Genomic DNA, 21701 nt, shown 5'->3' with positions numbered 1-21701 from the left:
TAAAATCACTTTAAAAATTATTACTCTTCAGTAAAGGTTAAATAAACAGATTTGCTAATATTTAAATCAAAATTTTAAAATTAAAATAATAGTAAATATGTTTATTAAATGCTTATGTTTTTATTCGAATAATTTATCAAATGCTTATCGAATTTGTTTATTAAATGCATATGTTTTTAATTCGAATACAAGGCGTAAAAACTATTTTGTTAATTTCACAGATATTATGCAATTTAATATATGTAAATATATTATGTAATGTAATTATCGATTAAGATTGTTTATAGTATTTAAACATTTAATTATTAATTGTTTAAAACATTAATAACTACTAAAATTAAATTTACTAAAATATAGTTAATAAATGTTTAAAATACTTTAAACAATTTTCAATAATTATTTACTAATAGCATGATATTTGCCACAAAAGCGTTTATTAAAGTCTTGAGTAAAATAGCTTTCTTATTGTTTCTAAAGTATAAAAACCATTGGACGATGTTGTCCAATGATTAATTCATGTATTCAAAAAAATGCCCTAAAATCAACTCTTTAACTACTGATTTAAATCATTATTTTAATCATTTGAAAATTGATGTATCAACCCCAGTTGAAACATCAATTTAATGAGATGGACTTATGGGTGGAAAATGGCTGGTTGAAACCATGCAGCAAAGAAGAAAAAAGTACAAAAGGGATTGCCCCATTAATGGCTGTTGAGCAGGAAAATAAAGAAAAGATACAACCTGTTCTGGGCTTTTGCAAATTGAATCAGTATGTTAATTCATATAATGCCTCAAGTGACGTATGTGATGAAAAATTTAGAAAATGGAGAACTGTTGGTGACAAATTTGCAACGCTTGATCTTAGATGCGCCTATATGCAAATACACATCAATCCGAATTTGTGGGAGCATTAGAGGGTAGTTTACTAAAAAGAAAAATACATGTTTTGGTTTTGGGTTCAATTCTGCCCCCAAAATAATGTCTTCAATCTTAGGCAGTGTGTTGAATCTCGATGCAGGTATTAGTGAAGCAACTGACCACTATATTGACGAAATAATTGTTAATTTGGAAAAGACATCGGTTGAAAAGGTCGTAAACCATTTGGTGCATTATGTATTGGTAACCAAAGAGCCAGAGCAATGTGATACTGCACGAGTGTTGGGTTTGCAACTATTTAGAAATGAAAAAAAGTAGCTTTGTTGGAAACATTAAAACATTCCAAAGTCACAAGACATCAAAATGCTGAAAAAGTAACACGTTGGAAACTTTTTTTAATATGTGGAGGGTGGGTTGCTATAGAATACGATGGCCTAATAATTGAGGATGCAGCCTGGCTTCAAAGAATAAATGATGTCATGCATATTATGATTCAGTAACAGTTCATGGATGGTTAAAAAGTATGATGACTGAAATATCACAGGGTTCGATCAAATGGATTATCAGAAATGTTTATTAAAGGAAGACTTTTTCTATTGCAAGGCTTAAAAAAAGAATATAATATAAACATCACGTTGAAATGGGTTCCATCCTCCAAAAACAGAGCTGACATGTTGACAAAATGATGTTTTGAGAGACAATTTTTTTTGACACTGGCTCACTATAAAGGGTCTCACTATAAAGGGTCTCACTATAAAGGGTCTCACTATAAAAGGTCTAAACTATAGGCTATAAAGGGTCACTATAAAGGGTCTAAACTATATATAAACTCACTATAAAGGGTCTCACTATAAAGGGTGACTCACTACAAAGGGTCGCCATTTTTAACAATGATTGACTGTGGACCAAGTCGGTTTGCAGTTTTGAGAAAGTTGCCTCGTGAAGATACCAAAAGTGTAGTGAGTCAATTGGAATCCGTATTTAGGGAGCATGGCCCACCACAAGAACTGATGATGAATAACGGAGTGATGTTTAAATCCAGTAAATTTTCAAACATGTGAAAAATGATGTGTAAAAAAGAAGTATAGATGTGTATATAGACCATCAGGAAATGGGATTGTGGAGCGTAACGACCGCACAGTAAAACAAACAGCTCTAAGGGCACGAATATGTCCGTTACTAGTGGTATTTTGGTACAATGCTACATCAATGATGGGAACAAACAAGAAATCTGCACCTTCTCAAAAAAAATAAGTACGTCTGGCGTCTACCAATTCAAGTTGAGAAAAACACTGAAACCCAGGAAAGATCACAATGAGTTATGGAAACTTATAGAATTAGAAAAAAAGTTTATGTTTGCCATGCTGATGCAAAGTGCACTTCAGTTTGTAAAATTGGTACTGTAACTAACATACTCACAAACACAAATATTGAAATTGATGGTGTACCAAGACATGTGCAAGATGTGAGAATAGCTCCTGCCTCAAATTCTTCAAATGCTTCAAGTAAAATTGTTATCAGTGAAGAGGTTGACAGTGATGAAAGTGATTTAGAAGATTTAGACATTTTTGCTGCACGAAAGGAAGGAACCAAAGAAACAGTTTCTGACACTGAGGAGGAAGCTGGCAGCAGAGAAATCGTCGATAATTTATTACCAGCGATCAGATGATCAACCAGAGAAAGGAGAAAGCGGACATATTTAAATGACTATGTTACTTAAGAACTTCAGTTCTTGGGGTGATATGATAATAGCTGATTGTTATAAAACTTTATTGTTATGTTTATAAAATTCTTGTCATAATATTATTAAACTTATTTGATATAATTCATTAGTCAAGTCATAAGCTGTTTTTGTATATAATTACGCCCTCAAGAATTTTTGTTTCTGTATAAAATTTGTAAATAGAATTTAATAAACAAAGTCAAAATATAAGTAAACAAAGTTATAATATAATAAACAATTTGAATTTTATCCAAATGATGATTTAAAAAATGTTGGGTAAAAATCATTGGTTTAACGGTTTAGCTAGGAGAGAAGAAGGGGGACTAAAAAACATCACCCCTCCCTCCCCTCCCCCTCCCTCAACATTGCCGGAAAAAAAGCGGTATCCCCAAATAAACTCTGGGTTCTTCACTGCATACGTAAATGGCGCACCAGTTTACGCTTTAAAACAAGGCCTGATATATAACCAACTGTATATTACAACAGCACGAAACATTTTATTGATACATTTTTCTTTTTTTTAAATAGTGAAGCAAGTTTTGCTTTAATTAAAAAACTTTTTTATAGAATTCAAAGAGCCAACTGAATTATCTATGGATGTTAGTGAGGAACAATATGTCTGGAGTCAGAGTAAAGAATGCCTTACTATCACATTTAAAAAATCTGTAGAAAAAACAAATGTTTCATGTTTGATTAAAAAATCTTATTTGTCTGTTGAACTTCTTGATGGCTCCGTGTTGCTACAGGGAGATCTTGAGAGAGATATTGATATTGAATCATCAAGTTGGTCAATTGTTGATAAACAGTAAGACTACATGGTTTTTTGTTTTTGATCTATTGCATCTTTTGCATTGTAAAAGTATTTTTTTATAATTTTTTAAATCTCTCTTATTTGCAAAAAGTCATTTCATATTAATATTGTTATAATATGATAACATATTGTTATTAGTTTACTTATTTTTATGTTTTGTTTTATTTTTTATGTTAAGGTTTTATTGATTTATATATAATCATGAAATATGGATTTAGCACTTTTATGAGGTTTTAATTAAAAAATTAAAGATTTTTATTCTGAAATATGTATATTTAATTTATTCAAAGATATTTCTTTGCAAAACTTAGGGGTTAGCATTGTTTCTGCTTATTTGCAATTAAAAAAATATCAAGACTAAATTTTATGTTTGATAAACATAGCATATCTAACAAAAAAGGTTGATATTTTGTAACACCTTTTCTCTACTTGGATAAATAATTTTAAAAAATTCTGATGTCTTTGATTATTACATCTTAGAATACTAAAAGACTAAAAAATTAAATTGTAAAACAAATCATTGCAAATAGATTGTAGCTCAATTTCATGTGGTTGTTCAATAAAGTTGCATCCTATTACTGTAACTGTACCTTCTATTTTATTTAAACGATATATCTAAATTTTGTTTTTTTAAACGATATATCTAGATTGCAGGCCTTGTTATGAGTTTTTGTTGCATAATGGAAACGTGTTTTAGTATATGACGTCATTGTAGGATTATTTTTTTCTAAATTGATTTTTTTTTTTGAATTAATATTATTTGTTTTTGTTTGTTTGTTTTTTAAAATAAGCGTTTATCATCAATCACATTCATTATTCAAAAAAATGCGTGGTCGCAGGCCTTGCTAAGAAGCATTACACTATTTAAATTTTATATATGTATTCACCATTTCACGTATGTGTGTCACAATTTATGTTATGCTAAAACTTTTTTCAATTAGTTTATTTAAACAGTCTTTTAGAACAGTTTATGCAAAAAACATTAAGCTGTAATTAATTGTAAAAAACATTTGTGGAATATTTTTATTATTAGATTAAAAAAAAAACAGGTAGATAAAATAAACTTTTTTCTATTTTTTGTTTTTAAAAAAAAAAAAAATATTTTTAATTTATTTTACTAAATTTAAATTAAATTTATTATTAAATATAGCAAAATATAAATTTATTTTATTAAATTTAATTTAAATTATTTTTAAAATTTTTTTTTTCTGCTAAAATTTTATAACTATGTTAAAGTAAAAAAAAGAAAAAAAAAAGTTTAATTCAAGTTACTTTAAAATGTTCGTTTTAGATATAACTTTATTTTACATTTCAGTTTTGTAATTGCTTTTTAACAAAAAAAAAATTTTATCATTAATTTTTTGAATTGATTATGGGCTGAACGTCGATTAAAATGATTAACTAGTTAATGAGTAGTGTGCAAAGATTTTGTTTAAGCCAAAATGTTAAAAAAAAGGTTGATAGTTTTTATTTATTTTTTGACCGTTACAGTGAAAGACTTTATAATTTTTAACGCCATTTTTTTTTCTTAAAGGTAAGTTCCGGATCTATGATTTAAAAAAAAAATACTGATCTGATTAATGCGCTTTTGTAGTTAATAAATGACATCAATACTAAAAGTTCTTTCAAACTCGAGTTATAAATGTTATGTTTGGGTTTTCATTATTTTTATAAAAAGAACCAAACTTTTATAATCGAATTAAAATAGCACAATCAATAAGTAAACGCTTTAAAAGCCCAACTTATATTTATTTTATTTTAAAAACTAAACTAGTACTAGTGCTATAAATATAAGATTTATAAATTTCAAAATTATACTGATATTTGTTAAAAACAAGTTCTGCTAATAACATCTTAACACCAAAAATACTTTTTTTTTTTTTTTTTTTCGATTTAGTAATAGTGAAAGTATTAGGTTTCATGGTAAATGAGAATGAAATATTTTGATAAAAATATTTAAAAAAAAAAACAAAACAGAAAAGCGGCAATCTTTTTTAATTACAATTTTTATTTTGTCAAAAGCCAGTTGAGCTAAAATGTTTTAGGTAGCATGAACGTTTTTTTTATAAAGGGGAAGACTCAATCTAATAGTGTAGTTGTGAAAATCCGCTAAAAAACTATGATAAGTACATTGAAATCCCTTTAAAAGAAAATAATCGTAAAATGTTTTAAAGAAAAAAACATAAGTTCAAATAAGTATAAGATTTTAAGATAAGGAAACTTCTTTTATAACAATATTGTTTAATTTAAAGATATTTCATAAAGATAAAGACTTACAACAGTTTTTAATGTGGTTTTAAATTTAATTACAATGAGGTACTTTAAAATATGCAACTGACATAGTTGAACTTTTATTGATGTAAATATCTTTATTGAGTGAAGTTACATTTAGTCGCGTTATGCTTTTCCCTTATGCAACAAAATCTCATAACAAGGCCTGCGGTCGCAACAAAGGTTTTTAATAAATCAGCTGTTAGCGAAAGATTTAACCTTGTGAAAGTTTAATTAACAGCATTTATTAGCTAAACTTTTCATTGGGTACAAGTATTTCCGAAATTCTTTTTTAATCATGTGAGAATACATTTAATGAAAATTATTTTTGTAAAACATGTATTGCTTATTTTGTTTTATTTTTTAAATTGAACATTTATTGGTCAAGCAAAAAAGTGTAGCATTTATCAAGAAAATTTTAAAATTGAAATCATTTAATAAAAAACTTTTTATTGTCAATTTTGGTAGTTTTTTTATTTGTAATTTTAAGATGCGGTAGTGGTGTAGTGGTAAAACACTCGCCTCATAAGCGAGAAGTTCTGAGTTCGATCACCACCAATAGTAGTAACGTGCTCAACTTGTTTCTCTGCACAGTGGCTTTGTTCATTGAGGTTCGTGTTTTGGAGTTATAGAGTTGAGGGAGGGTTGTAACCATAAAAAGTAGCCTCCTTGACTGTAATGGCCTTCTTGGCCTTAAGGCAGCAAATTATTAAAAAATAAAAAAGAGACAGTTTTTAATGTAAAATACTTGCCAAATACAACATGAGTTGGGAAGTATGAAATATAATGTTTTTTAATGAGCGCTGCAACACATTGACAATTTTTATCGCCATCTGTCTTGAATTATTGCCATAAAATATTAATTATTGCTTTAATTAATATAAAGCTGTCTGTAAATTTGTTAAGTGTAAAATCTATAAATATTTTCTAACTAAAAATTTAGGAGTTCAGCAAATATCTCTAATAAATGATGTTGTTTACCAAAATTCTTTATTAATTATAAATTTAAGAATTAGTAAAATGTCATTTTGATAGGAGAACAAAAACAGCATAATGATAAACGACTTAGATAAACTAGAAAAAAGTTCACATTGTTTTCATTAAAAAAAAAAAAAATTCAGAATATTTAAAAAAGTGATCAACGTCTTTTTTCAATATTTATTTTATTTAAGAGAATATTATATTTTAACATAAAAATCTTAATTTGGTTATCGCGCTCTATAAAGAAACATTCTTTTGTTCATAAAATTTTCAGAAAAGTCATACGATAGATAATAAACTCTTATTTTAAAAAACAAGTAAAACAAATAGTATTAATTCAAAAGAAAAAAAAATTCTACAATGATGTCATTTACTAAAACTCTTTGGAATTAAAGGTATTAAAATAAATTATAAAGTTTGTAGATTGCAGTGTATATTTTTAAGACTTTGAGAGGCTGGCTAACATGGAGATAGCAAGCTTCAAGTAAAACAACAGTTTATTTTTCTTGGTATACCTTTATTATTTTGTTCTACTTGAAAAAATTTTGCCCAAACATTTTTTTATATCATTCTCTTTAATATGAACACAACTTGTCTCAACACTTTGAACTTATACTGTTTATTTCTTAAAACATTCATAACAAACAACATTATTGTCTTATGTTTGCTTTCTTACAATTTAGTTGTTTGTTTGTTTTTTTGATGAGGGGGCAATAGTTTTTGTTTAATTTCTAAACAATCAAAAAAAAAAAAGATTTATCAAAAAAAATTTTAACAGTTGGCTTTAACAAAATCTGGGCTTACTTACTCATAATATATACTACAACTCATTAACTATTTAATAATTTCTAAAAGACGTTCATTCTATGATCAATCTAAAAAATTGGTTATAAAGAAATTTTTTTTCTTAAAAACCAATTTCAAAACTTTAAAATTTAAATATTCAAAAATTTGTTTACTAAGTTTACTAAAAAAAATCTCTAAAATAATTTTGCCTACAAGCTACGTAGCTACACATCTATGTATCCACCAAAATCCACCTATCCGGCAATATATATATACATACATACATACAAATGTATAAATATACAATTATAAGTGCATTAAACAATTTGTATATTTGCACTTATCTAATGGGATAAAAAGATTTATTGACTTCCAACTATAAATAAATAAAATAGTTGACTTTTTTTATCTAACTTAAATTAAGTTAGATTTTTTTTTCTTCAACATAGTTTGGAATTTTTAATAATAAAAAAATGCAAAAAGTGTAAAAAAAAAATTTATTCAACTTTTTTCATCAAAATAAAAATAATTTTACAATTAAGGTGAAAATGTTTTATACAACAATTAATTGCTGCTTTATGTTTTCTGCATAAACTATTTCAAAAGACTGTTTAAATATTCTGATTGAAAAAAGTTTTGGCATAACGTAAATGGTTTAATACACAGCTAAAATCGTCATTTTGTATGTAAAATCCAAATGGCATAATGCTTCTTAACAAGGTATATAACATGTTACAACTAAAAATCTGGACTAACTTTGTAGCTTCAATTGTCTAACAATGTCTTTATAATTTTATAATTCTACCTATTATGTTGCAAGTTTATTCCTCTACAATATACCATGTCTTTTTTTTTTCAGAACCCAATTCAACATGTCTAATAGATTGAAAAATCAAGAGGCACTCTGTAATCAAGTGTACGCTTTTCTGGATTTGCATCCAGAAGAGAACAAAATGTTTGTTGTTAATCATTTTAGCCTGGAAAATGTCTTAAAATCAACTGTTTACGATATACTGCAACAAAAGGAGATCAATATAGGACCAGAGCGAAAAGTTAGTTGTGTTTGGACTGCAAAAAAAAAAAAAGTGCTAAAAAGAACACTGGCTCAGAAAGCTGCTGTGCATCCTAAGTCCTGAAAATTGGTTGCACTTTTCCAGAAAAAAATTGTGATAATTGACAACAAATTGTATTTTCCCTTGTGCAACACGCAGCTTTCTGGCAATCTAGGATATTATAATTCTGATCCCAATCTTACTCCTGATAAGGTCAAGCTCAAAAGAAAAAGCAATTATGAGCCAAAATTATAAGTTTGGATAGCCTTGTCAGAGAAAGGGGTCTCAAAGCATTACATTGCTCCTTCGGGTCAAGCAGTCGACAAGGATGTGCACATTTCCAAATGCCTGGTTAAATAAAAAAAGCTTATCAATAAGATTCATAAAAGTGACAAAATTGTGTCCTGGTCTGTTCTAGCCTCCGCACACTATCCAAACAAAGTGCAAGATTACCTAAATGGCAAAAATATTGAATATGTGGTGCAAGACATAAACCTTGCCAATGTGTCTTAATTGCACTTGATCAAGGATTTTTGGAGTGAAAGGAAAAGATTGGTATATGCAGACAATCGGTAACCTAAAAATCTCCGCCAACTAAGAAATCGAATAGAGTATTGTATGAAAAAAAGCAATCAAAATTGTGTTCATAGGCTTGGGGTGAGTACCTTTACAAGAGTTGACCGTGTTTTGCAAAATGGGCTGATAAACAAATAATTTCTTTTCTTTTGAATTAATATGATTTGTTTTTGTTTTACTTGTTTTTTAAAATAAGAGTTTATTATCAATCGTATGACTTTCTTAAAAATACAAACTTTTTGTTAATTTGTTTTTTAAATTTAAAAAATTGATAACTCGTTTCAAGAGATATTCATTTTCAAAGTTTGTCCAGATTTTTAGTTGTAACAAGTTATTATTTCTATGAGAAGTCAGTAGTAAAATCAAAGAAGATGTAAAGAAGAGGACTCACCCAGAAGGAGTGTTATTTTATTTTAGTATAGGAATATCATCAAAATTGAGATAATTATCAGTAGTAAACAGTTTTGTTTGGGTTAAAGTTCATCAGCCACTTCAAGCCTCAACTGTTACAGAAGAGATATCAGAATCATGATCAGCTGCCTGTTTTAAGTGATTTTAAAATAATGGCAAATTGAGTTACTTTAGAGATAAGGTTATAAAGATCATTACTATAGAGAAATACAAAGATCAAAAGTGATATATGAGAAACGCAAGATCAAGAGTGGAAACTTGTTGGAGTCCAGATGTTAGTAGAAATAAAATGAGAGTGTTATCCATCAACAATAGCTTAAAAAACAGTTAAAGGATTTCAAAATATATACCATTTGAAGAAAAATGAATATTTCCAGATATGCTATATGATGGAAGCTTATGTAGGCGACCAGCATGTCAGACAAAAATGAAGTTTTGAGAAGAAAGAGAACAATAAAGATCAAAATAAACAGTAATTTCAGAGGGCGCAAGTTAGATTAGAATCTCAACCTCTTGATTACCAAATGTTTTACCACTAGTTTACTACCACATCTATGGTGCTCAAGAATTAGTTAAAAAACAATTCAATAATTCCAAAATGTATACCATATGAATACAAATGAAAAGTTCCAGATATACTATATGGTAAGAGCTTATGTATGCAACCAGCATGTTAGACAAGAATGAAGTCTTGAGAAGAAAGAGAACAATACCGATTAATTATATTAATTATAATTAATTGTATTAGTTTAAACTACAAATATATGTAAAAGATAGATTTAAACAATATGGTAATAATGGATTTTTTATGTTTAGTTTTTTAGGTACTGTAGTTTGTACGCTGTAGTGGTGGAGCACTCACTTTATAAGCGAAAGGTTCTCAGTTTGATCCCCACCATGTCCCTGGTAGTACCATGCTCAACTTATTTCTCCATCAGCGTCCTTGTTCGTCAAGGTTCGTGTTTTGGAGTTATGGAGTTGATAGAGGGTTAAAACCACAATTAAGTAGCCTCCTTGTCTGTATTGGCTTTCTCAGACTTAGGGAGGTGAATTAAAAAAAAAATTTATGTTTTAAATTTTAAATAGCTTGACGCAATCACAAACAGTTGCCACAGTTGTTTAATTAACCCGAAGCTGCAACAAAAAGTTTTTTATGTGGTTTTGACAGTGTGCTGCTTAGGATACCACCCATGTACAACACAACACTAGTAATAATCTGATATTTTACAGCTGTTGATGGAATCAGCCTCTCTGAGATATTCCACTGAGTTTAGAAACTTTACTACCATTGACCTTGCAACCACTAAATTGAGTTTTTAAGCTGTACCCTCATTACAAAATAGCAGAATGAGTTGCATAGCTACTACCAAAGAAGCATGTGCAAAAATCCATAAGAGTCAAGATGGTGCAGTTTTCATCATCCTAAATCCACACCAGCTTAATAAGCTGGTGAAACTTATTTAGCTGATAAAGTAGGTATGCATGGCTGATCAACAACCAGCCCAGGAGGCTATGCAGGAATCATCCATGGACCTTAAGGTTTTATTTTGGCTTTTCGAATAAAAAAAATTTGCTATATTGTTTAAATGATTAACAAATAATTTTTTATTCACTTTATTTATTCTTTTACAAATTAAATTTTTTGATTATATGATTCAAAATGTTAAACTTTAAAAATATATTAGTATTTTGCATGATAACATTACTTAACATCTCAAAAATAATCGCAAAAAATCTTTATTATGTCACATATATTGCTTTTAACGATTGGAATAAACTTAAGAAACCTCATCTTAGAGTTGAATCAAATGATCTTGATAGTCAGATGGGAATTCGTGATTGTGAAATTATTTAATTAAAAAAAATTAAAATCTTAAATTTTTATCTGACCTTTTTATGCAGTCAAAATAATTTTTTAATGATATAAAATGTCTCAAAAAATTTAATTTTCTAAAAAGTTTTACTATTATTACTAATTTGTTATTACTAATTTTTCTATGTTCTCTTAAACATTCGACCTTCCTTTTAAATTTTTCTTTATAAGCAATTATGTCAATACTTATTTTAAGCATTTATCACCATTGATATGCTTTTAACGCAATCTAACGCTAATTAGTTTACTCTAATTTACATGCTGTTATGAAATGTAGCATTTATGTAATTATGGGCCTTCAAATCAAGCATATATGGAAAAATATTGCAAAAATAGGCATTTTTAGACGCATGGGCTTTTTGAAGCCAGCATACCACTGTCAACAATAATTTACCCTAAGTACCCTAAAATTTAGCCCTAGAAAGCCACATCATCTAAAGTGTTATATGTACCGTGAGTGTTATGATTGTGGAAGTAGCAATTCTAGAAAGCGATTTTTAATGAGTTTTCTTGGTAAGGCGTCTCAGAGAATATTAAGGTAGTTTCGGCTTGTAAAGTGTAAAGATGCAGGTGAAAAGGTATTAGGGTGTAGAAGGATTTTAGGAAGAAGAGGTAGAGATAAAAGTAGGAATACTTGAAGAGTGTGTATTACATACGATATAAAAATGCTTCAGTTACATATAGAAGATGCTCAAGATGTGTATATTGGAAAAATGGCATGAAAAATGACCAACCCTGAGTAATCGCATAAACAAAAACACTAAAACGAATAAATGAATACTGTTTGTTGCAGTTGTATGAATAAAGTTGGTTTATATAAAATGTTCTTAACTCAAGCTCTTTTTTTTTCTTCTTTTTTTTTTCAATTGCTTTAAAAATTCAATGATTAAAGTTATTAAATATTGATTAAAAATAGTTAACATTCATAGATCTATAAAATTTTATTTTATTATTTATAATAGTTATAAAAAAAACTTTAAAAAATTTATTATGTGACATATTTATTAGATTAGAGGTAGTTCTTTGGAAAAGCACACCTGGAGTCTTTTGGCATTGCCCAGTTCCTTCTGATAATAATGGTGTACATCAAGTTACAGGTGATGAAGAGGATAATATTAATGATTTCAGTCAAAAGTTGGATTATCTAACAACAAGTACTTTGACTGTAAATATTCTTATTTATTTATTTCTCTTTAATGTTTTTTATTGCATTTCTATTTAGTGTTTATGTTACTTTTATTTTTACTTTTAATTGTTTGTTTTTATTGATGACCTTTATTGATGAAGAGTGTTGTTTGTAAATTTTTTTTAAAGGTGAAGTTTAAGTAGACACCGGAAGCAGTATCTTCTGATATTAAACCCCCTGTTCCCCTTTTGTAGAATCACCTGATAATAAATAAGAAAGTTATAAGAAAAAAAAAGTTTACGAAAAAATATGGACGGTAATTAAGAACTTAAATAAAAAGTTATACTAAAACTGTTTGTGCATTGTGTGAAACATTAAAATGCGATTTTTGTTTAGGGGAAACTTTAAAGAATTATTTATTTAAAAATTGAAATATTTTACATCAGAAATTAATGATTTCATAATAAAAGTAATGATAAAAAAAAGATTTAAAAAAATGTATTGTTTTAAAATAACTATAAGTGTTTTTATATATTTTAATTCTTATATGTCAAAAGAAAAAGAAATAACTAAATTATTTCTTTTTTTACTGATATACAATAATTTCTAGAAATTACTGTATATCAGTGTTTATTTCTGTGTTGTTTCAGAAATTACAATTATACAGTTATATTATATATTATATAATGTAATTGTATAATTGTAATTACAATTATATAGAAATATACAACTAAGCATTAATTTCAGCAATTAGCATGAATGCCTATTAAGATTGCCACTATTTTAAAATTTCTAATGACCTCCCATCCATAGTCATACTTTAAATTACTCAGTAACATCTTTAGACTAGTTTAGTCTTCTTTAAGATGAGCAGAATGAGCCAACAAGAGAGTCAGGTAGTTATTTTAATTAAAGTAGCAGCACAACTTTGATGCTCTAGCATGTACTTTCTATGAATAGGCATCATTTACTTAGGTTACAGGTTAACTTACATATTATATATTAGATCAACTTTAGGTGCGACTTTTCAAAAAAGCCTTTACGTGAAACAGCGCAATAAAATCAGTCATTCCTTTCATTTTATGACAGATTGATCCGGGTAGAGCGATGAAATCCATTAATCTCAAATTTTCCCACTCAAATTTCGTTATATATGTGGGCTTGTGAAAAATAGAATCGTAAGGGTTGTACACCTGATAATAAATAAGAAAGTTATGGACATTAAAAAGAGTTTTTGGATAAACAATTTAAGGGGAGTTCTTGCTACTGTAACATTTGGTAGTATCTACCACGTAACTAACTTGATGATTCTCCCTTTGGGTTCTCCCCTGCACCAAATTGAAGCATAGCACATATACTTAACTATATAAATTTAAAAGTAGGAAAATTATTATCCAATATCAAAGTCATTAAAATTCTAAAATCATTTGTTTAGGATGCCAAACCAAGGTTTGGCATCCTAAATCCCAAACAATCGATTTGCTTTTGTATCTCTGTTATTGGTTGTTTCATTAAATTTGGAGTTTTATGGTGTTTCATTCACCTTTTTCAGGATATTTCTAGAATTCCAGATGATTCTTTAAAATTTTAGTTTTTCCAGATATCCATGTAGTTTTCTGGAAATACAAGTTGAAATTTTTTTAATGTGATTTTGTCATCAAATAATTAAAATAGTGAAGGTATTGTTTATTAATTACTTAACACTATTTAATTAGATTAGACATTATTTGTACATGTGTACATCTAATTATTTACATGTATATTTATTATTAGTTATTTTAACTATTATTTAATAATTTTTTTTTAAGTAAATTAAATTCATTTATAAACCTTATTTAAATAAATATTGACACTATTTAAACACTGTTCAAGTCAATTTATGGTGCATTGATTCTATTGACACTTTCTATATAAGCTTTGAAAAATAAATGATAAACATATATAAAAATAAACAATAATAATAGTTAAAAATCATAAAACTACTTTTAAAAAAAATATATTTTCAATTGAAAGTTTAAAAGGTTTCAAACTCGCTACTTTGTAAGCCATGCCTCACAATTTTAGCAATTTAACATCAGCTGTGTCATTAAGTTACTTGCGTATAAAATAAAAGTGTATAAACGTTTTTCACATACAAATGTTTCTATTATGTGCACATTTGTACATTTATATGCATACAAATTAATTTCTTTTCAAACTCATGAAATATTCTCAATTACACAAAATGCATTAATGCTTCTTAAAAGTATTTTCTGTATATTTTTAGAAAAAATTTTTTCGGATTTTTAAAACATGACCTGGATAATCACTGTTTATTATGTTAATAATTTGACATTTGTTATAACGTTTTTTAGTATTATATTGTTTGAGTTAAGTGATCATATAAACTATCAAATTTTCTGAATTTTTTTTTTTTTTCCTTTTAAATTCCATTATTCAGCCTACATATTTTTAAATGCTCCGTTTGTAACATGGAAAATAAATTTTAGGATGATATTGAAAATTCAAACTTTAACATGCAACAGTTAGAAGACTGTGACTCAAACATTGATGATGAGATTGCAGTTTATTCTATTAATGTCGCAACAGGACAAGTTGATACTGAGGTAGGTGATATTTTTTTGTAGTTGTTTGCCATCAAAATTTTAGTAAAGAAAAAAATGTTCACAAATTTATTGAAAAAGTTATAATTTGTTGAAAATAATCAAAAACTTTGGGTCATTTGGTTTATGTATTTTATCTAAATTTTATATCCCCTAATATAGTTAATATTTCATTAGTTTATAATTTTTTAATTGCATTTATTTTTAAAGTAGTTTATAATTTTTTAATTGCATTTATATTTATAAGTCAGTATAAATAGTCAAAAAAAAGTATTTCATTTGTGAATATTTTAGAATAATTGATTTCCTCAAAATATTAAAATACTAATTTTTACTTGATTGATTTAAATTACTAATTTTAAAAGATTGTTTAACTTTATAATTTTCTGCAGCTACAAAATAACCTAAAGTTTGGTTATGTGTGTTATTTTATGTTTTATTATGTGTATTTTTTTTTTTTTTTTAATTAACTTTCAACAAGGCTGTAAATTAACTGAAAATTAACTGTAAGTTAACTGAAAATTAACTTTAAGTTAACTAAAAGTTGAAGAAAATTGTAAAAAGCAGGAAGTTAACTTTGAACTTTCGTAATAAAGTTGAGAGAAAACAAAGAGAGTTAAAACTAGAAAATGATTGACAGATTGACTTAAAATGATTGGCTAAAAATCTATTGCAGAATTTCTTAAATTGACTAAAATGAATGACTTAAAAATCTGTAAATTGTAAAAAAAAAAAAAATTTAATTATTAGACTCAATATAAGATGTAAGAATTAATGATTCCAATCAGACTTAGCAGAAGACTGATTGGGCCTTAGATGATTAGGTGGTAATTAGTGATCTCCAAACTTTTTTTAAATAGGAACCCCAGGAACAACCAGTTAACAGATGGCAGAAAATAAAGTTTCAGTTTCAGCTTCCTCGTTAATAAATTTAGAAAGTTGTAAAGAGAGATTTTTTGGATAACACTATTGTAAAACACTGATGTCAAACACTTTTGAATAGCATTTTTAAGGAACTCTTTTGGAGAACGCTTTTGAAAACCATTTTTGAAAAAAAATTATGCTTTTAAAGAACACTTTTGAAAAACACTTTTAGAGAACATTTTTGTAAGACAGAGACAAGCATGTTGTCAGGAGAACAAGCTATAAAAAATGTAGGAAATAACTTAAGTAGCATTAGTATGAATGATTTAGATGTCTAACAATGGATTAAGCTACTTTAAAAATGGCAAGTATTCGTAAAGGGAGGGTTAAATCAATTTGACGATACTGATGATTTTTATTGTTAATTTTTTTAGGTACATTGTTTAGGTACATGTATTATTAACTAAAGAGCTTGACTCAATCTTAGATTGTTTATGACACTCTAAGCCACATGGTTGCCTCATTTCTGCAAGGTGTCTGCCAGATCGGGGAAAAGTCAGGGAATTCAGATATCTGCAAAAAAATCAGGGAATAATCAGGGAAATAGAGTTAAATTTCGAAAAAATCAGGGAAAATAACTCTTCATCAAACTTATATAACTCAAGTAAGTACACATAATATAATTTGTACACATATTGTACACATAATATAAAGTTTTATTTGGCAGATATAAAAGAATTTTATGAAATTCTCTTGATACTCTAAAGGTTGGTTGTGTTATTGTTTATATTTTTGCAATTAAAGAGGGTTCTTCTAAAGTAGTCTTCTTTAATTGCAAAAAAAAGAAAGTCTAATTTTTCTGAAGTTGAGTTGAGGTAACTTTTAAATCAGGGAAAACAGATAGTGGATCAGGGAAATATCAAGGAAAAATCAGGGAAATTCGCCTTAAAATTTGCAGATACACTTTTCTGTTATTCAACCCAAAATACTAAATAAGGGCTACTTGTGTGGCTTTGACAATGCCCTCCAAAAAAACAGGGACACCTTTTATGAAAAATAGTCATTGTTAATACTCAGATATTTTACAGCTGTTGGAATCAGGCTCTACAGAATATGAAATCAGCTTTTCTGGGACCTACCACAGTTTATGAAAAACATCTAGTCTCAGAACCTTTAATGTGAATTTTATAGCTATACCCTCATTTGGAGATAATAAAAAGTTACATAGCCACTACCAAGGAGTAAAGGCCAACCGATGCTGAGAAAACCTTAGAATCAAGTGGCCTTGAAACCAATAATCTGAGCTTTAAAGCCATAGATTTTTTTGGAGATATATAAAGAATAATATATAAAAAAGGGTCAACTTAGAAAAAATTATTATAAAGACATGTTATAAAGAGTTGTAAAGCTTATTTTTTCCTCTTTGAAATGAGTAATTGGTAATTTTTTTTATTTTGGGGAAAAAAAGGTATGATGTCACAAAGATTAGGGGTCAAAACATGAAATTTTGAATTTTTCTAATGAATTTTAAACATGTTATACAATAAGTTTACAATAATATACAATAAATTATACTTATATTTAAATGATATAAAAGTGTTGAGTATATTATCTTTTTTGTTACTAGAATCATGGCTCCCGGAGTCGCGTGGGTCACAACCCCCAGAGGACCTTTTTTGTTTGTTTTTGTCAAATATTTTTGTTAAAATGTTTTTCTAAGTAAAAATGGGCAGAAGGAATAAAAAGTTTCAGTTCTAAATTTCGAATTCTAAAGTTATTAGAATGAAGTATTCTTTATGTATTCGAAATATAATTGTTTGTTTTATCTTGGTGTTTATATAATTATGTAATGATTTGCTATTTTTATATTTTAATAGAAATTATCTAATCTTACAAATGATAATACAAATAATTCAAAATATGTTTTAATTGGAAAAAGTTTGATTTGTAAACACTTTTAAAATTAAAACGATAATACAAATAATTCAAAATATATGGTTTAATTGCAAAAAGTTTGATTTGTATACGCTTTTAAAATTAATTTCTAGCAAAACTCAATAATTATGGATTTAAAAAATGAATCCTCTGTATGTGTATTGTGTGGTAAAATGAAATTAGAATGAGATTCGTTGATCCGAGAAAGGGCAAGATTTGGAATAGATGTTGTCAACCAAGAAGCTCTTAAAATTGAATGTGCTTCAAAATTGGATTTGAATGTATTGGTTTATGAACTGTATAAATAACAAGAGTCAGGAGAAAAGATTTAGATACACTCATTGTGTCGAACTGAATTAAGAAACCAATCAAAATCAATTAAAAAATCACAAGCATCAATGGAAACTCCTATAGAAAGAAAACATTCAACTCGAGCTCAGTTTTAAATGAAAAAATATACTTGTTTATAGCTTTATTAATTGCAACAGTAAAATACTAGATTAAAGAGATCTTTTGATATTGACAAATAGTTATTAATTTGAGACAAAACCCAAAAATACATTTACTAAAGAATTTTAGGCATAATATAGGCCGTTTAATAAGATTTTTAAGTGTTCAGACAACTCTACAACAACATTAAAAGACACCTTTACAACAACATTCAAGAATCTTCTAAAAACACATCTTCCAAGGAAAAGCCAGAAAGTGAAAAGAGACCCAAAAAAAATGTATTTTCAATATCAAAAAAGTCTTAAAGAAATCATTAAAGACCTCACAACAGATGGAATATCTATAGGAGCAAGCACTAGAAATATTTATATAAAACAATCAAGTCAAAGAATCCTAGCAAGAAAGCGCTCTACCACTACAGCACTACCGCAGTAATTGCCAGCATTCAGGAGTAACTCAAAAATAAATTAAAGTACATAATGAGCTTTGATATTAATATACCACTGTGTGCATTTTCACAGTAGTGACAAGAAAACAATATTGAGCTCATATTCTGCACTTAACATGCTTGAGGTAATGGAATGGCATCATCAACATGGAATGTCATTTTAATGGTTTTGGCATTAATATGGCTAAAGATATCGTTGGATTGTTGCAAAATAGAGCTGTTGCAAATAAATAAAAAATCTATCATGTTAATATCGTTGGATAAATTTGTATTACCCATGTTTTACACTTGGGAGTGTGTGAAATATCACTTGGGAGTGTGTGATATATCACTTGAGAGTGTGCTTTGAACTTTCAATAAAATAACTTTCTTATTGACAAGTAACTTAGCACTAAAAGTTTCTTAAAAGTTTAAGGTCTTATAAACCGGTTTCTTATTTAAAAAGCTAGTATATTGATTGTAAGCGTTTATGTGGTTCTAAGTGCCAGTTCAAATAAAGCTCAATATTCAGAATATTTAACATTCCCCTGTTTAAAATATTTCACAATATTTCAAGGAAATTGCGTTTAACTAAAATTGTTTTTAATTAAAAGTCAAGGAATCTATTAATTTTACATAACTTTTACAAGTTAATAAGATTTAATAGTTCATATTTTTCTTTCACATTTAAGTTCCTCCTTATAGAATTCTACTTGTAAGACAAAATTTCTTTCTCCTTAATTCTATTTTTTAGACAGAAGTTAGTTGTTATTTTAAAATAATTTTTTTGTAAGCTTTTGATATAAAACCATATCGGCTTTTAAGTGTTTTAGTATTATTAGAATGAACTGAGTTATTAGGTTTTATTAGATTTAGATTTCAATAATTTTAAAGTGTTATAATTTTCTTAAGGATGACTCCTGGGTTTTTTTCTTTTGTCTCTGCTGATTAGCTGGCAATCGGTTTTTTTATTTTTTTATTTTGTCAACTCCAAGTCTGTTTCTTGCGTCACTTCTTATATTTACTGCTTATGCCACTGCTAGTTCTTAGTTCTGCTTCTTGCGCCACTTATCTTTGTTTATTTTGAGGTATTTTGTATGCATTTTCATCAAATATAATTTTTTTCTAGATAAATTTAGTTGGTCATCAATGGCTTTTTCAATATCAAGACAATCCATTATCTGTTCCATTATTATGTTTGCGACACGATGTTGATGGTATTCTCTGGAGACCTAATGGATTGTCTCCTGATTCGACATGGCAACATGTTGCGACTTTTGATGCTTTAGGCTATGTTCAAGCTTCGAAACGAGAACACAAATTTACGTTATGTACACCGCTTTATCAATACGCCATTATAACGGATTGCACGTCAAATATCTACATTTACGAACAGGATTTGGACAACAAAGTTACGCACAAGCAATTCATTGTTAGTTTAGGAAATTGTTCGCGGATATTTGGCTGTCAAGCGAGTAAAACGCGTATCTTTGTACTCACAGACGAACACTTGAACGTTATTCAACTACCCCAATATTTCGAAGACATGCAAATCGAATAAAAATTTAAAAACAATTCTTTGAACTATGAAATGCTATTTTTCAAGATTCCATTTTTAATCAGTTTTCTTAGAATTATTTTAAACTCCAAAAAGATAAATAGAAAACAAATGTTGGCGTGAATGCTATTAATGTTGACGTTGACGTGTATGCCGTAGACGATCTTAACGATTGGCATATATGCAGTTAAAATAAAATGTTAAAAAGCAAATGAAATGAGTGAAATAAAAAAGCTACTGAAATGAGTTAAATAAAAAGAATCTGTGATTTTTTTTTGTTTAAATACTCATAGCGGTTTTATTTTTAAATGATTTTTTAACGATTCTAATATAAAGAAAGATTTCGATTTCTCTATAAGCTGTTTTGTTTGATAAAATTTAGTTAGCACTTATAAAACATTTCCAAAAGTTTTGTTGGGTCTTTTATAAAAAAGTCCCCTAGTCCTTGCTTTTTAAGTCACTCAAAAAGATGTGGAAATTTCAATACTGTATGCCATTATAATATATTATCTCCAAATATTTATATTACTAATTATTACAGTCTATTGGTTTTCATTAAGCAAGTCTAGGTGATCGTTAAATTAAAATAACGATTAAATATTCAAATCGTTAAATTAATTTAACATGATAAAATCTTACATTTAAACTAAACGTAGTTTTAATAGTGTATATCGCATGCATTTTAGAATTTTTTGTTTTAGCTGGAAGTTTCTTAAATTTTGAGCTTGAAATGTTTCTTTACTAAAAATCTTTTTAGAGGTGATTCGACAAAGAAAAGTTTGAAGTAAGGTTTTCCCAGTGATTTAAATTAACTGGACGGATATTTTAATTAACAAAACTTTGAAAGTATATATATATATATATATATATATATATATATATATATATATATATATATATATATATATATATATATATATTTAAACATCTTCGCTTCCAACAAGGCTGCAAGCAGCCACTAATTAAAGTTGGAAGTTACTGAAAGAGAAAAGATGAAGATTGTAGAGCAAGATAACGATTGACGGACGACTTAAAAGATAGCAAATTATATGAATCAGGAAAGCATGATGAAGGAAGCGAATTCCAAAGAATTGATGTTCGAGGAAAAAAACTAGACGAATAAGCGTTTTTGGAGCACTTAGGAACAGTCACAGAAAAAGGATGACACTTAATTGAATGACGAGTAACACGAGAGTGAATTTTAGTAGATGGCACAAGAGACGCTAGCTCTTTAGAGCAGTGCCCATTATAGTATTTGTAGAAAAGAGAAAGAGAAGCAACATCACGACGATGTGATAATGGTTGGAGGTTGGCTGCAAGAGCAGGTCCAACTATGTTTACAATGCGTTTTTGCACCTTGTCTAAAAGAGAAAGGG

The 21701-nt window shown here is 27.8% G+C and overlaps 1 protein-coding gene across 1 annotated transcript in view; it reads left to right on the top strand.

Moving 5' to 3' along the window:
• Nucleotides 1-20683, top strand: part of LOC136072034 (nudC domain-containing protein 1-like) — a 25871-nt gene extending 5188 nt beyond the window's left edge. Inside the window, exons 3-6 of the mRNA XM_065819991.1 lie at nucleotides 3169-3406; nucleotides 12371-12527; nucleotides 14978-15094; nucleotides 19897-20683. Of these exons, the coding sequence (XP_065676063.1) occupies nucleotides 3169-3406; nucleotides 12371-12527; nucleotides 14978-15094; nucleotides 19897-20328 (944 nt within the window). The 3' untranslated portion in view covers nucleotides 20329-20683. The remainder of the gene's footprint in view (nucleotides 1-3168; nucleotides 3407-12370; nucleotides 12528-14977; nucleotides 15095-19896) is intronic.
• Nucleotides 20684-21701: the final 1018 nt, after the last annotated feature.

This window comes from Hydra vulgaris, chromosome 15 (genome assembly GCF_038396675.1).
Source record: "Hydra vulgaris chromosome 15, alternate assembly HydraT2T_AEP".
Lineage (NCBI taxonomy): Eukaryota > Metazoa > Cnidaria > Hydrozoa > Anthoathecata > Hydridae > Hydra > Hydra vulgaris.
This window is presented reverse-complemented; position numbering and strand designations above follow the sequence as displayed.